The sequence below is a fragment of the Monocercomonoides exilis genome (genome assembly GCF_001643675.1).
Source record: "Monocercomonoides exilis strain PA203 chromosome Unknown scaffold20-1493094, whole genome shotgun sequence".
NCBI classification, from domain to species: domain Eukaryota; phylum Preaxostyla; order Oxymonadida; family Polymastigidae; genus Monocercomonoides; species Monocercomonoides exilis.
In genome coordinates this window covers 1298119-1315413 of record NW_027150565.1, presented here as the reverse complement: position 1 = coordinate 1315413, position 17295 = coordinate 1298119, and the positions used below count along the sequence as shown (strand labels likewise).

General features: G+C 41.4%; 2 protein-coding genes across 2 annotated transcripts; both read right to left on the bottom strand.

Moving 5' to 3' along the window:
* Positions 1 to 290: 290 nt before the first annotated feature.
* On the bottom strand, positions 291 to 8089 carry MONOS_2312fu2313 (uncharacterized protein; the record flags this gene model as incomplete). The annotated part of the gene is made up of 1 exon (XM_067872227.1): positions 291 to 8089. The coding sequence occupies one exon, from the start codon at positions 8087 to 8089 to the stop codon at positions 836 to 838; it is 7254 nt and encodes a 2417-aa protein (XP_067728271.1). The 3' UTR covers positions 291 to 835.
* Positions 8090 to 8977: 888 nt separating this feature from the next.
* Positions 8978 to 16324, bottom strand: MONOS_2314 (uncharacterized protein; the record flags this gene model as incomplete). Its single annotated transcript, XM_067872228.1, has 1 exon — positions 8978 to 16324. The coding sequence occupies one exon, from the start codon at positions 16322 to 16324 to the stop codon at positions 9236 to 9238; it is 7089 nt and encodes a 2362-aa protein (XP_067728270.1). The 3' UTR covers positions 8978 to 9235.
* Positions 16325 to 17295: the final 971 nt, after the last annotated feature.

Below are 17295 nucleotides of genomic sequence, written 5' to 3'. Positions count from 1 at the left end.
TTAAAAAAAATTCAATAAAGTTCACGAATTCAAGAAATGAAGGCATATCTCTTTGAAACTCACAAGATAAACAGAAATGTTCAACACTCAAAGGCAAAAATTCCATTTAATAATTGTTGAACCTATTTCAAAAAATCCCTAATTCTCATTGGATGAATCCTAGAGCAGATGCAGCAACAAAGTTTAAAAAATCGACTCACGCTTGCAAAAGAATCACCAAATGACAAAAAAATCGATTCAAGAGCATCTCATTTGTAATGTTCATCCAAATTACAAAAAACTTTGACGACTAAGATTGTATTTGCAATCACACAATGATGAAATGAATGAGTAACAAAACACAAACTTCAAAAAAAAAAAAAAAAAAAGGAAATTGATGTGCCATTCTCCAAGAAATATTAATTGGTGAAGGAAAGAAAGCATAAAGGAAACATCTTTTAGTAATCTATCAAATTTTCAAAGAGATGAAAATTACAAAAAACAACATTTCATTCCCATCTTTTCTCTATCTTTCGCTCAAACATAATAGGCTTAAAATCCAATCATAATAAGTTTCTTTTCTTTCAACAGAATTCGAGACAGTGATAATAACATAGAATGTGGCTCTCTGCAATTGAAAAATGTATTTCTAACTAACATTTTTTTTCTAATTGCAATCAAGTAATGCATTCAACATTTCACTTCAATTTGCAGAAGGGCAAGAAGCCGAAGAGGCCCACGACAAATATGAAATATAAAAATAAACTGAGCAAAAAAGCTAAAGCATCCATTAAAAAGCAAAAAAAGAAAAAGAAAACACTAATTTAACTAACTCATTTTCAGCTCACCATCCTCATCACAGAATGTGCGAATTCGAGTGCAGATACGTCGGATGCACCTGCTGCGACGTCGAGTGCATCTCCATCTCTCTCCCCATCTCCAGCACCGGTGCCGGCAAATACTGGCCCGACCCCATCTGCCCTGCCCTCTGCTGCTCCGGCACCTGCAGAAGCGCAGAAAACTGGCTGAAGAGGCGTGCTGGCGTCCCAAACATCGGATTGAAATGGGCGCCTCTGGAGTCAAGCGAGCCATTCAGCGAGCCCATCGAGCTTTTCTCTGCCATCGACGAGCGCCGGTAGGAAGAGCCCGACGACCGCTTCTGCATTCCATCAGAGGATCGCATAGATTCGCCCCGGCGGGAACTGGACATGGGAGAGTAGCGGTGGTGCGAGCCAGAGTGCCGATAAGGAGAGCGGCGGAGGGAGGAGGAGGAAGAGGAAGAGGAAGAAGAAGAGGAGGAGGATGATGATGAAGAGGAAGAAGATGAAGAAGAAGAGGAATTCATCGAAGAACTTCCGTGTGATGGAGAGCGGGAGCTTCTGGACGGGCTGGGCGATACCGATGAATGTCTTGAAGAACGTCTTCTGTATCTGACTGAGCTGTGGTGGTGCGACGAATGGGGCGAGTCTCGTGAGTCCCTCGATGATGTGCGGGGCGAAGGGCGCATAGAAAGCGGCTGGGGCTGCAGTGAAGGTGGCTGCAGATGAGAAGGAGGCGCATACTGCTGACTTGTGGGCATCATGTATGTGTGCCAGTTGGGAATAAGCTGAGACCGTGAGTTGTCGCGGGAAGAGAGAGTTGTTGTGGGAGGTTGGAGAGGCAAAGGCTGTGCTTGTAATTGAGACTGAATTTGTGGCTGGGATTGTGAGAGTGGCTGAGGTGGTGGCTGCATCTGAGGCTGGGGTGAAGCCTGGGAGAGCGACTGAGGCTGGGGCAGGCGGAAGGTGGAGGGCTGTTGTGACTGGAGAGAGGAAGAGAGAGAAGATGAGAGTGAAGAAGACAAAGTGGAAGTGAGTGAGGAAAGGGCAGAAGGCAAAGCAGAAGGGATGATTTGTGAAGTTGTCAGCTTGTTCTCCTTGTTGACGAGGGTGGAGAACGGGATTGTGTCGCTGACTGGGGGCAAGGTGCGTGGGTGGTCTGAGGAACTGAGGCTGCTGTTAACATTGATGCTGTTATTATTAATAGTATTATTACTATTACTGTTATTATTACTGCTGTTGTTGCTATTGCTGTTATTGCTGTTATTATTCCTCTCCTGAAGAGGAGTTGGCATTTGTGACTGGAAGAGCGAGTGTTGAGGAAAGAGGCTGGGCGAGTCGCGTGAAGTGGTGTCTGGATGAGAAGATGGAGAAGAGGAAGAGGAGGAGGAAGAAGAAGAAGAAGAAGATGATGATGATGATGATGATGATGGAGAAGTGAGATCTTGTTGAGAAAGACGACGTGTTTGCATTGTGTTGAACACATCTTGTTCTTTACGAGGGATAAAATGTGAATGAGAAGAAGAAGAAGACGAAGAAGAAGAACTGGAAGAAGCTGATGATGATGGATTGACAGGAGAAAGAGAAGGAGACAAAGAAGAAGCAATAGACAATGATAACGAAGGAGAAGGCAGCAGTAATGGAGTGGGTAACAAAGATTGTTGTGAAAACATTTGTTGTTGTTGTTGTTGTTGTTGAGCTGCTTTAAACAGAGAAGATTGCTGGGATGACAGTGCATCTGCCTCCGAACTGGAGGAATCGAATGAAGTTGGAGACATCGAAAGAGGAAGTGGGTTCAAAGAAGAAGAAGAAGAAGAATGCATCGAAGGAAATGAGTTGAACAAAGAGCGTTCTGAAATGTCTGCTTGTGTGTTCTGCTTCACATCCATTGCTGCCTTTGAGAACATGTCCCTTTGCGGTGTTAGCAGCATCGATGAAGAAGAAGAAGAAGGCAGAAAAGCAGGAGAATTTTCAGGTGTTTGTGAAGAAGAAGAAGAAGATGATGAAGATGAAGATGATGACGATGACGATGATGTGCCTGCAGTTATTCCGAATTCATCGCTGTAGAACTTGTTGAAGGAGGACTGCACGATGGGCGGGATGATTGACAAGAAGAGAGAAGAAAAGACGAACATCTGAGAAGATATGGAAGTGTCTGTGGGAGACAGAACATTGCAGATAGAGCGAAATGCTGATGCCAGCTGGGAATGGTCGGTTTGGATGGGATCTTTGGGATGAGGGGAAGAAGAAGAAGTAGAAGAATGAGAAGAAAATGTTGATGACTCAAGTTGTGAGGAAGATGAATATTCTGCTTGTTTAAAAGAGGAAGAAGAATCGTGTTTTTCGAGTGAAGGAGAAGAGGAAGGAGAAGAGGAAGAAGAAGAAGAAGCAAAAGGCTGGTGAGAAGAGAGAAACACAGAAACGAGGGAGGAGATGGATTCTTCGAGTTTTTGAATTGATTCAGATGTGATGGCAGAAATGTGAGAGGGAGAAGATGAAGAGGAGGAGGAGGAGGAGTTATCAGGTGATGAAGTGGCAGAAGTGAATGAAGAAGTAGATGATGATGATGATGATGAGCCATATTTCACATGATCCAGAAGTGCATTTGAGAGAGAATCTTCAAATACAGTTGGTGTAGATCCGTCTTTTGCCTTCGTAGTTGAAGAAGAAGAAGAAGGAAACGGAGCAAAAGCTGGGTCGATCTTTCTTCTCCCTCCTTTCTTTGGCTGTGCAGGCAGCGCCTTCTTGTCTAAGCGTGTGCTTGGCTTTGCTGTTTTCGGCCTGAGGTTCGCTTTCAAACTGTCAGAAACACCTTTTTCTTCGCTTTTGATATCTGACTTGGAAGAAGATGAAGAAGAAGAAGAATCCGTTTTCTCTGATGACGATGAAACAAATGAAGAATTCATTGCACTTGCTGCTGCTGCAGATGATGCTCCACTTCCCATTCCTCCTCCTCCTCCTCCTCCTCCAGCCCCTCCCCCTCCTCCAAACCCAGCGCTTTCTTCCCCTTGTCCCTTCCTCCCTTCTCTTTCGCCAAACACTTCTTCTCTCTCTGCACTCTCCGCTTTGATCTCATTTATCCGCTGCAGCAATTTCTCCGCTCTCCTCAGGCTCTCCTGCTTCTTCAGCTCTGTCAGTATCCTCAGCGTGTTTTGCTTCCTCTCATCTTCCCCCGCCTCCCACTTTTCTCTCTCTTCCCCACTCAGCATGCGCACATTGATCGGATCGTTGCCGAGTTTCGCGTTGTCAAACTGCCGAATAAACGCCTCTGCGTCTTTCTCTTTCCCGAAATACACTTTTGTGTGTGCGATGTCCCGCTGCAGCGCCACCACACCCGGCTGCGACGACCACAGCGAGAAAACTGGCTCGAAGATGTTCAGAGGGACGGTGATGATGCGGTGCGAGCACACAACAAGAATCGCCTTGGAGCGGTCGACGGGCTCATCTCCTGATGAAGAAGACAAAGATAAAGACAATGAAGAAGAAGAAGAAGAATGAGAAGAAGAGGAAGAGGAAGAAGAAGATTTTGATGAGTCTGATGAGTTTTCTTTGTGGTCGGCATTGCGAGTGGAAGAACGGGATTCCGATTTGCGGCGAGAGGGCGAATGAGCTTCTGAGTCAGACGTCATTTCGCCTTCTTCTTTCTCTTCTCTTTCTCTCTTCCTCTCTCTCCTTCCTCTCCCGCTTTTCTCCTCTTTCCCTCCTTTCCCTCCTTTTTCTCCTCTCCCTCTTTTCCCTTCTCCTTTCCCTCCTCCCTCTCCCTTTCCTTCTCCTCCTTCCTCCTCCTCCTCTTCATCATCATCATCATCATTATCCTCTTCCTCCTCCTCTTCCTCTTCCTCTGAGCTTGAATCTGCTGACTGCTTCGCGGGCTTCTTCGAGCGAGTGTTTGGGCTCTTCGTCGGCTTCCTCAGCAGCCCCATCGCGCTGCTCCTCGACGCCATTCTGGTCGGCCGCTGCCTCAGCTTCGGAACAGGCTTCGGCTTGGGCTTCGGTTTGAGTGAAAGAGCTTCAGTTTTGTCTTCCGTGGAATGCTCGGAAGGTGGTTTGAGCAAACCTCGCTTCTTGCTCCGAAGAGAGGAGGAGAAGGAGGATGGAGAAGTGCCTGAGGAGGAAGAAGAAGAGGAAGAAGAGGAAGAAGAAGAAGAAGAAGAAGAAGAAGAATTCGAAGAAGACGCTGCTGCAGCAGCAGCTATTGCCGCAGCCAGCCTTGCTTTCCCCTTCGGCTTCGCTGCGCTTGGGCTGTGTGACTTCGCCTTGCCTGCTTTCTCGTGGCTGAACGACTGGCTGAACAAGTCGGCAGTCAGCAGCTCAATCTGCGAGCGCCGCGACGGCTTCCGCTTCTCCCTCTTCAGCCGGCGCCTGTCTCGGCTTGTGCTCTGCGCAGCGGGGTCGGCTTTCTTTGGATCAGATTTGTCGGCTTTGTCTGTTTTGTCTGCTTTATCGTTTTTATCATTTTTGTCGCTTTTATCGCTTTTATCATTCTTTTCTGTTTTGTCTGCCTTTTCTGACTTGTCGGTTTTTTCTGTTTTTTCGGCTTTTTCAGTTTTGTCTGACTTTTCAGATTTATCAGATTTATCAGTTCTTCTTCGAGATTCGCTATTTCTTCTATCTTTTGATCGCTTTTCATTTTGATCTTTTTCTCTGTTTCTGTCTTTCTCTTTATCTTTATCTTTCTCGCTTTCCTTTTCCTTTTCCTTTTCCTTTTCCTTTTCTTTATCTTTATCTTTCTCCTTCTCTTTTTCTTTCTCCTTCTCCTTTTCGTTCTCTTTCTCTTTCTCTTTGCCTTTCTCTTTTCTTTCACCATCGTCTTTAACACTTTCTTTTTTCCCTTCAATTTCATTTCCACTTTTGCTTTCGATTTCGATTTCTTTCTTTTCTTCTTTTAGAAATTCTATTTCTTCTTCTTCTTTCTTCTCTTTTTCTTTTTCTTTTTCTTTTTCTTTTTCTTTTTCTTTTCCCTTCACGTTCTCATATTCCATCTTCATTTCCTTCTCAATTTCTGCCTTCTTTTTACTTTCTTTCTCTTCAGCTTCTTCTTTTTTGGCATTTTCTTTGTTTTCTTTCTCTTCCACAATCAGCAAGTTCTTCTCTTCCTTTTGCACTTTCAGTTCATCTTCTTCTTTCATTTCTTCCATTTTCACTTCTTTCGCTTCTTTTGCCGCTTCATCCATCATTTCTTGCTTCAAGCTCTTTTCTCCTTCTCTTTCTCCTCTTTCTCTTTCTCCTCTTTCCCTTTCCCTTTCCCTTTCCCTTTCTCCTCCTCCTCCTCCTTCTTCTTCTTCTTCTTCTTTCTTCTCGTCAAACAAATCTGCAGCTTCAGATTTGTGTTTGTATTCTCTGCTTTCTCCAAACTTTGCTTTTTCCTCTTCTTTCAACTCTTCCTTTTCATCAGCTTCTTCTTTAGCTTTCACAACTTCTTCAACTTCCTTTGGCTTTTCTTCTTCTTTTTCTTCTTTTTCTTCTTTAATTTCTTTTTCTTCTTTCTCTTCTTTCTCTTCTTTCTCTTCTTTGTGATCATTTGCTTCTTCTAACTCAACTTTTCTTTCTTCATCTTCTTTACTATCATTCACCAGTTTACCTTCATCATCATCATCATCATCATCAGTCTGTCGTTGTTGAACCTTCTCATCTTCTTCATTTCTTTCACTTTTTCTTTCACTTTCTTTTTCCTCTTGTTTTTCTGCTTTTTCCATTTCTTTATCGCCTTCTTCTGCCCCTCCAATACCTCCTTTTATTTCTCTCGTTTCTTCGCTTTTATCATTTCTATTATTTTCTTCTTGTTGTTTTCCTTCTCCTTCTCCTTCTCCTTCTCCTTCTCCTCTTTTTCCTTCCTCTTTTCCTTTTCCATATGCGCTTTTTTCTTCTTCCCTTTCTATTTCTTTTTCTTCCTTTTCTTCTTCTTCTTTTTCTTCTTTTTCTTCTTCCCTTTCTTTCTCTCTTTCTGACTCTTCAACTTCCACGCTTTCCTTTTCTTCCTTTTCTTCATCTTCACCTTCGTTTTCATTTTCATTTTCATCAACATTTTCATCTTCTTGTTTTTTTCTGTCTTCTCCTTCCTCTTCCATCGCTTCACTTTCTCCTTCTTCCCCTTCTTCCCCTTCTCCATCTTCCCCTTCTTCTTCTCCTCCTCCTTCTTCCTCTTGTTCTCCTTCCAGTTCTTTTCCTTGTTCTCCTTCCTTTTCTTCTTCCTTTTCATGTTCCTGTTCCTGTTCCTGTTCCTGCTTTTGCTCTTGCTCTTGTTCTTGCTCTTGCTCTTGCTCTTCTTCATCCTCGTGCTTCTTCTTCCTCCTCTCTTCATACTTCCGCAGCTCTTCCTTCAGCGTCGCCTCTCTCGCTTTCGCTCGCTCTTCATAATGCTTCTTCCTCTCTGCTGCCCTCAGCTCCTCCTCCTTTTTCTTTTCCTTCTCTTCCCTTTCTCTTTCCTTCTGCATCTCTTCTGCTGTTGGCTGCAGACGCCTCTTGCGCAGGTTTCCAAACGAAGTAAACATGCTCTCCTTTTCCGATGCACCGTCTGACTCAACGCTGCCTTCGCCGCTAAGCTCAGCCTTGCTATTCGCTCCTTCTTCTGCTGGCTTCGCATATGAGCGCCTCTCTTTCATTTCGTCTTTGCCGTCTTTGCCGTCTTTGCCGTCTTTAGCGTTCTCTTTCTCCTCGCTGCTTTCGTCGGTCTCTGTGTCCTTTCTCCTGTCCTTCTTCTCCGCAGGCGCATCTGCAGCCGAGTTTGTGCTCTTCTTCTGCCGGTCAGTCTGTCTGCTCTTCCGCGTGCCCCTTAAGCTGCTGCTGTCGCCTGCAGGCAGCGCCGGCGACCTCGCAGACGTTCGCAAGCGGGAGTTGGGCAGCTTTCTTGGCGAGGCAGCTCTGCCATCAGCCGAAGCGCCTCCACGCAGCGCTGATCCACGGAGAGTGTGAGGAAACGAGCGACTCGACACTTTCATCGTTTTCTTTTCTTCTGTCGTAAGCTCTTCCGTGAGCAAGCGATATTCGCGTTGCGTAATTCGCTGGTTGCGCTGTTTTTTCGCGGCTTTTGGATGCATTTGAAATTCTTCTTCAGAAAGTAATGATGGAAGTTCAGAATTTTGGTTGCAAATTTTTTCTGATTCTTTTGTCTTCGATTTATCGGTATTTGTTCCAAATTTTGCATTATCTTTTTCACTGATGCTGTGTTTAAGTACTTCGCCAGATCCATTTGGATTAAAAGTGAGATTTTCATTAATTGTTGATGATCCTTTGTCACCGTCAAGTTCAAGCTGTGATTTCGACTCCTTATCTTCTTTTTCTTTAAATTTCATCGTTTCATAATTTTTGTGAGCTTCCAAATTTTTGGAATTTTCCTCAATTTCTAATATGTTTTCATGAGAGTTATCTTTTAATATCATTTCAAAAATTGAAGCATTTTCAGCAGACAGCTTCTTAACATCTAAATTTTCATCACTCTTTCCGTCAAAAAGTATTTTTTGAGTTGAGAGATCCTTTCTTGTTGAATACTTATTTGTTTCAACAAATTCTCTTTCATCACTGTGGAAAGTTAATGCTGGTGATTGATCTATTTTTAAAAATCCGCAAATGAAAAATAAAATAATTAATTTGATATAATTTGTTCAAAAAAATGAAAAACCTTTTTCCTAATGAATATCAATAATATATTTTGAAAAATTATTCATAAAAACGTAATTAAATGTTATTAAAAATCTCAATATAAGCAAGCAATAATTTGCTAATATGCAATTGCACACAAGATGTTGAATATTTGTTGAATCGCTCATCAAAGCCAATAAACAATCTTGAAAATATTGGTTTTATAAGATATGGGTCGAAAAAAGAAAAATTAATAAGATATCCATTTTTTCCTGTATATTTTTGTTGTTAACGGGGAAAAACATTGAACAGAAAAATCATTTGGATTATTATTTTTTAAAGAACAAAAGTGTTTATCAGATTTTCGATAAATAATACTGTCTTCTAACAATTCGAACAAAATTTTCGAGTTTGTCAAAATGAGCTTGACAAAGCAATAAATTAAATAAATAAATAAATAAATGAGTAAATAAGTAAGTTCAATAATAAATAAATAAAAAATAAAAAAAAATAAAAAAAAAATTTAAAAGGATGTCATACTATCAAAAATTGCACATAGATAACTTGTTGTGATCTGGATTACATTTAGAAATAAAATTATATTTTCTTTGATTTCATTTTTAGTGTTAATTTGAGATTTATGTTTTTTAAAGAATTAATAGTAAAAAAATTGAACTGATAAAAACACAACCCAACCAATGAGAGAAAGATTATATGTTTTTTTAATGCAGAAAGCCCTTTTAAGCTGTATCAAGTATTGGACAAAATGTTCAATTCAAAATAGTTCACACAAAAATCATGATCAACTTCTAAAAAAAAAGGTTTTCTTTTTTGAAAGTTGACCAAATGGCACAGCTCCTTTAAGAAGCATCAATCCCAACTTCATTGGCTTCAATCTCCTCGACAGCTGGATTCTTCAACACTTCTTCTTCCTTTTTTTGTTTCTTCTTCTTCCTCTTCTTCTTTCCTTTCTTCGTTTTCTGCTCTGCCTCACCATTTATCGTTTCCAGATCGCGAATATATTCATCAATGTTTGTTGCTCTCGCTTCTCTTTCTGCTTCATTAACATCATCTGAAAGACCTTGAGCATCCATTTCCTTGGATGGCTTTTCCTTTGCTTTTGGTGCATTCTTCAGTCCATGAACAGCTGCTGCTCCTTCATCTCTCGCTTCTCTTGGTGCAAGACTTGGCTCTTTCGAGTGGCAGCTCAACTCCTCGTTATCATTGCCAAAAGAAAAGGAAGATGCCCCTGAATTCACCAACAAATTCGGTTCATCTCCATTCACCAGAAAGCTCTCAATGCAATTTTCTCCAAGCGAATTCTCAACCACAAACTCAATTCTTCCTTCACTGTGCATCAAATCCCCTCCAATTGCTTTTGTTTCTCTTTCATTCCTTGTGCCCGATTCTTTCCATTTCTTCTTCTTCCTCTGCTTCCTTTTGCTGTCTGTTCCACTTTTCTTCGAATCAAATGAAATCTGATCGTTTGCACCATTCTTTGTTGCGTCTCCATCCTCTCGGTTGTTTGAATGCAACTCAATGGTTTGCACCTCCACAAAGTCTTTTGAAGAAATCACAATTGAGCTGTCTGGCTCTTGCGTGCCTTCAATCATTATTCCTTTCCTGAGAGTCACAAGCGGAGGATTATTGCCATCCATCAAAAGTGGTGTTTGGCTTTGCATCTTTTCAAGCAATGGTGATGACACCTCGTCCATTTCAAAACTTTCATTTTTCTCTTCCTTGCTCAGCTCGCAGTTTTCAATCATTTTCATGTTTTCCAAATCTCCTTCCACAACTTTCTTTCCTGATCTCTTCTGCTTTTTGATCAATATCAAAACAATCACAACCACAAGCACAACAACAACAACTGCACATGCCACAAACGCATAAATGCTCCACCCATTTCCCCCTTTCTCCGACTCCTTCACAACATCTTCTCGCAAATCATCCCTTCCAACCGTTCTGTTCTTCAGGATCAATGGCTCTGTCGATGAAGGAGAATTTGAATCTCCAAACAAAACTTGCACACTCACCTCGATTTCTTCTCCACAGCTGCTGATCAGATCTTTTCCCACGCTCCCTTCAACTTCTCTTTCTGAAAGGAATCCATTTGAATCAAAATCATATTTTTCAATCTCTTTCTCTTCTCCCTTCTTCTTCACAACTGAAAATGACAGATTGCATGGGAAAAGAAGCAATCCTTTGAATGCCAGCTTCATTCTATTTGTCTCTTCTTTTGCTTCCACACTCTCCAGAACAGGAATGAAGAATGATGAATCTCTCTCTGAAATAATCCCATCGAAACTGCACCCTTCATTCAACATCCAAAGTGAGGTGTTTGGCAAAACTCCATCTCCTCCTTTCAAACTCATCACATTCAATGTTCCTGAATCTGAACAGAAGATATTTCTTCTCAAAGAAGGATATCCTTCAATTGATGGATTATTGTCAATGAACTCTCCTTTCTCAATTATCACGATTCCTCCACTCATTGTTATTCCACCTTCTGGTGAATTCGAGATTGTTGTGTCTTTCATCATCACAGAACTCTTCACAACATCCACAAGAGATCCATCCCATCTGCACATCTCTTCTTCCACATTGAATGAATGCTCATTTTTTTCCTTTGAACTCCCATCAAAGTCGCAACTGTCCATTTTCACATCCAAACAATCCTCCAATTTCATCAATTTCCCTTTTGCTTTGTTTGAACTGACCCCATCTGTTGTGCAATTTGTCAATTGAATTGTCCTTTTCATTGTCAAGCAAGATATCAATGATTCATCATTTCCTTCAACTGTGATATTTTCTGTTTTGAAATCCTTGATTGTCAATTGTCCGCATTCATTTATATCGATAAGAGACTTTGAAATTGTTGAATTGCAAATCGTTAATGAATCAATTACAGATGGAAGTTGTGATGAAATAAATAATGCTGATTTTTGAAGAATGAGATTTGACATTGTGCATTCCATAAGTTGTAATTCTCCATTTACCATGTTAATAACGTGGAATGGAATGTTTGCAAAAGCCACATCTCCTTCTTCCATCAGTTGCTTTGAGCAAATTGAGCAATTTATTATTTCGAGAATCCCTCCTTCTGGTGACATCAGTGATTCGTGTGAAGAGATGAGATTCAAATCAAACACGAAATTCACTCTCAATAATGAGACTGTTCCGGTTGTTATCAACAATGCCTCTCTTGTTCTTTCAGTCCCTGATTTCACTTCAACTTTGCACATCTCCCTGCTCTTTGAACTCAAACTCATCTCCTCCAGATTTATCTCTTCCCCAATCACACTCTCTTCAACAATGAGAATTTGACTTATCAGCTCTGATGTCAGATGCACCAGCCCATAATCGATTGAATCACATGGAAGAGCATTTGTTCCGCATTGTCTCTCATTCGATCCATTCACACTGCTCACAACAATCGTATCACTTTGATGAATCGTGATAAACTCAATCAGATCTGTATCGCTCGGGTAATCACACTCATCTCTCCCACATATCCCATTTATTCGAGTGTAATGATCTTCTCGAAGATCAAGCTCAAATTGCCTTTCATTGATCTGCGATTTGATCCTGTAACATTCAATGAAAATATCGTTCCCCACTTTTGCTGTGTTTGCACTGAACTTCACCCTCACAAATGCAAAATCAAGATTCCCTCTTTCCTTTGTTGCCAGATACACTCCTCCTCCTTTTCCTGAACTGATGCTGCAGCTACAATGGCTGATTGTTGAGTCAACCATCTTCATCGATCCTGATGCACCCAATGTGAAGAATATTGTCCCTCCTTTTTCACTTGCTTCTGCTTTGTCTTCTGTGATGTTGCTCGTATTCACAACCAAACATATCTTTTTCTCACTTGCAGACTCCAAAATGCTCGCTCCATTGTCACTTCTCTTCACTCCTGAAAATGACGATTTGTTAATCTCAATATTCACACATTCTTCATTTATCTCCAATCCTGTTTCAGATTTCTTGATTGACAAAATGCATCCTCCGCTTTCATTCAACAATTTCACTCGAACATTCACAAAATGACAAACAACTCCAGCATCGTGAATGGTAAATACACTATTTCCAATATTGCATGATTCCATTGACAAATCATTCACTTCCACACTTCCTCCAATCACATCCACAAACACACAATCAAATCCACTGTTCACTTCTGCCTCTGAATGGAATGAGCATCCAGTTATGGACAATTCTCCTCCTCTGTTTGAAATAATTGATTCTGCTGAATTGTCAAATCCAGATGTTAGTTGGAGCTGGATATTTGTCAATTCAAGATGAATATCATTTTCCATGAAATATTCCAGTTGACTTCCAATTGCCTTTTCAAAATTCAATATTGCTTTTTCATTCTCTTCTCCCATTGAGGAAGCCTTTTTGATCTGACAATTGGACATGCTGAATGAATCTTGAATAATTGTTGATCCTTCAATCTGAATTGTTTTATTTCCAATCTCTCTTTTCATGTTTTCCATCCCTTTCCACATTGTGAAGCATGGATCTTCTTCACTTCCACATCTTGCAACATCAAATCCACAAGATGAGATAAATATCTCAAACGAGCTGAATGGAATCAGAAACATGAACAAATCCTTTTCTTGATGATAGTCATCACTTCCCACAAACAGAGTTTTATCATCAATCATTGATGGGTAATCAAATCTGAATGTATTAGTTGTAACAGAACGATTAAAATCCTTTCCCAAAATGAACATATTCTTTCCGATGGTTGCATTGTTGTTCTCAAATGTTACTCCAACATCAAAAACAAATGGGTTTTCATTCAAACAATTTTGACAATCCAAATACAAGAATCCTCCTTTTCCATTGCCTGATGAAAACGAACATGATGACACATTTGTTGATTTCATCACCAATTCTTCATTCCCTTGCAATGTCACTTTTGCAACGCCTCCTTCTTCACCGCTGCCCTTGTTCACAATGTTTGAAAAGTTGTTGCTCTCAAATACAACAGAAGAAGCCATCACTAATGGTGATTTGACAAATGAAGACCCTTTTAAACTGCATCCATTCAATGTGCAACGTCCAGTGGTTGTGGTTATCAATGAGTATTGAACAGTATTTGTTGCTGATTGGATGTCAAATAAACAGTTTTCGAGTTGAATAATATAACTTGAAGAGATCAAAGAATTCATGCTTGGCACAAATTGACATGGAATCTGTAACTTCAAAGATAACAAGCTGAGTGGCTGAATTGATGAAATAACAGATGAAGACGATGATGCAGAATCCCCATTGATTCTCTCATTAAAATGAACAGCCTTGTGTTTAATGGCATCTCCCTCATTCACACACCCATCAATCATAAGTGCATCTGTGAAGCAATAAATATCTTCAATTGTCCCTTCGTCTTTCACTTTCACTTTCCTTTCTCCAACTGCTCCACTTCTGTCAATGTGGTCAATTCCACTTTTCATTGATTGGCATGGGAATATTTCACTTCCACATCCCAACGTGTCATGTCCACCAGTCGACACATACGTCTCCACCCACTTCAAAGAAACAAGAAACACTCGAAGATCCAATTCCCCATGTTCCCCATCTTCCCCAACAAATGCATTCCCATCATCCTCGTAATCTGTGTTAATAATTGCAAAACGCTCTATTTTCACACTGTTCACCAGATTGCTGCTCTTCACAAACATGTTCTTCCCAACTGTTGCTCTGCATCCTGAAAACGATATCGATGAGAGATGAAATCCTCCTTCGTTCAAACTGCAATCCAGATACATCCCTCCTCCTTTTCCTCCCTCACTCATATTCTCACAAACGCATCCAGTAAATGAACTCTCTTGAATTGTCATATATCCTCCTTCGCTCAATGCTATTTTCAGCGCTCCTCCGTCTTTGCTCTTCTTTGAAATTGCACCTTCTATCTTGGTATCATTTAACACCATTCCAACTCCCACATTCCCTCCAAATACTGCTGCCTCTGTAACTTCATCAATTTCCAATCCTTCCAGTGTGCAATCCAACAACTTCACTTTGTATTCCTGTTCATTCAAATTTGCTGAGGATAGTGAAATTGAAAACAACGAAACCGTTGATTTCACATCTGAAATCGTGACAGATTTTAGTTCAACAATCTTCCCTGTAGATCTGATCAAGAAAAATGTAATTGTGTTTTGCTTCCCTTCAACCACACTCATCTCACAGTTTTTCATGAACAGCTCCCCATTTTGGGTCCTTGATTCGATCACTGTTGAGATTGCTCTGCTAAAACTCGATGGAACAGCAATCCCAATGAACTCTAATTCTGTCAACGATGATGATTTCAACACACATTCTTCAGAGCCTCTCACTTCCCTTTTACATTCAATTTCCACAATTGCCTCAGTTTTTGCTTTCACGCACATCCCACCCACATCCACACATCCAGTCATTAATGTATTTGAAATTACAATAATCTCTTCTTTAACATTCAGTGTTTTCTTCAAATGCCCCATTCCGTAGTTCACATTCTTACAAGGTGCTTTTTCCAGACCGCAATACACCTCTTCCACTCCGGATGTTCCATCCACATATATTGTGTTATCAAAGAATCCATCGAAGAATATGAACAAGTCGACATCCCAATCGCCGAATGCTTCTGTTCTGTCATGTCCAACAACCGAGTTGTCTTTCTGAATGATGCTTCTCATGAAGGCAAACAATGGTTCCTTTACAGAAGTGACAAATGATTCACACACAAAATACATATCTCTTCCAACACTCGCCTTGTTGGCTGAAAACACGATATTTGTGATGGAAAAGGTTGTGGATGACACTTGTGAGCCTTCATTGAACTCGATCATGAGAGCACCGCCTCTTCCACCAGAACTTGTATCTTCGCTCACAGAGCAGGTGGAGAAGATGGTGTCACTCACCGAAAACGTATTGGCAGAGGCAGACGAAGCGAATGAGATGCATCCGCCATCTGTGGCAGTCTGTTGGCTCAACTGTTCTGAGTTGATACTGGTGATGGTGCAGTTGGCGAGGGAGATGGAGAGGGCAGGGGAGGTGGCAGAGGAGAGAACACAGCTGGTGGGGGTGGATGTGGAGGTGATGTGAGTGATGTTGGAGGAGTTGAGGGTGAGGGGATTTGTGAGGGATGTGAGGTGGAAGATGCTTTGGCTGTTGAGGGTGAGTTGGGTGATTGCTGTGTGGTTGAGGGCGAGGGAGCCAGCAGTGAGGAAGAAGAGGGGTGTTTTTATTGTTATGGAGGTTGTTCCGGTGATGGTGGTTGTGTTGAGGTTGAGGGAAGGGGAGTTATCGGAGAGGTGGAAGAGGATGGGGGTGATTTGATTTGTGGAGTTGTGGACGACGGTGAGGGCAGAGACTGTGAGGGAGCCCTGAGTTTGCTGGAAGAGGGCAGAAGAGGCAGATGGATCTGGCGAAGAAAATAATGATGATGATAATGATGATGAAAACGATGAAAATGATGATGTTGATTGTGATGACTGTGAATGTGAGTTTGGTTGTTGGGGAATGCCACTGGAGGCGATGGTGGTGGCAGTTGTGCCATTTCCAGTGACTTTTGTATCAGCTGCGCTGAAGGTGAGTGTTTGAAGAGGAACAAATATTGAGGTGAGGAGCGTGAGGGAGGCGTCTTGGAGGATAGTGAAGCCATTGAGTGCATATTCGATGGTAGCACATGGAGTCTGTTGGGGTCTGCCACAGATTTCCATATCTGTTCCATTGTTTGCAACTATTTTGCTCGAAGGGATAAGAGGAAGCCAACTGTTGTACACAGCGTTATCAGCTTGTCCATTATTCCACACTCTTTTTGTTGGAGTTGTTGAGCCACAATTCTCAAATGGAGATTGAGTGATGGAATTACCACTGAAGAACACATCATTTCCTCTTCCATTTGCAGCTGTATTACCATCAAAGAAACAGAAAGTGATAAATTTTTGTCCACTCATCCAGGAATATGTACTGGTGCAATGTATACCAGCTCCTCCACGAGTTGATGAACTTGCCAATTTGTTATTTAAAAATTGGCAATCATTAATTAAAAATTGACTCGGTTTGTTGATTGGAGGAGAATGAAATGTGAGCGAACCAGCAGAATCGCCACCAGAATTTGAAATGCACTTGCATTTGGTAAATAGGAATTTACAATTTGATGTCATGTTTTCCTGCCAGAAATACCAACCAGTTCCACACCAATCTGTTATTTTACAGTATTCAACTTTGTTTTCTGAGAATGTCCAAATAGAATTTGATTGTGGAGCATACACATATGCAGCTCCTCCATGAGCAGCTGAGCAGTTTGTGAAATTGGATTTTTTGATGTTGACATTTAACAAATACCAGCATATTAATGCTCCACCTTGACCTTTGTTTGATGAACATTTATTGAATGAACAAGAAGTGACTGTGAGATTTGCGTTTGTGCTATAAACATGAAGCGCGCCTCCCCATTCACCTCCACTGTTAGAATTTTCCCATTCGCACCATTCAAAGCGATGGCTGTTCAAATCGAATGATTCCAATCTTCCAAGTTTCTTTCTTTGAGATTCCGTTCCAATATGCACCACAGCAGCATTGGCTGAAGAACGTGTTTGATGTGCGAAGGATGCGTTGAAGGCAGAGAGAGAAGTGGATGGGCTGTTGAAGTTGGGGAGGATGGCGCCATCGATGGGATTGTGGGCGTGGAGGAAGATGGATGAGTGGATGGAGAGGGACGAGTGAAGAGAGAAGGAGGGGATTGTATTGGTGTTGGTGTTGGTGGAAGAGGAAGAAGAGGAAGAGGTGGTTGATGTGAATGGATAAAGTGAGTGTGAGGGAAGAGATGGAAGAGATGGATGGGAATGGGATGAGGAGATGTTGGAGAAGAGGGTGTTTGAGAGATGGAGATCGAGGTGGATTTGGAGGTGGGGATGATATTGGT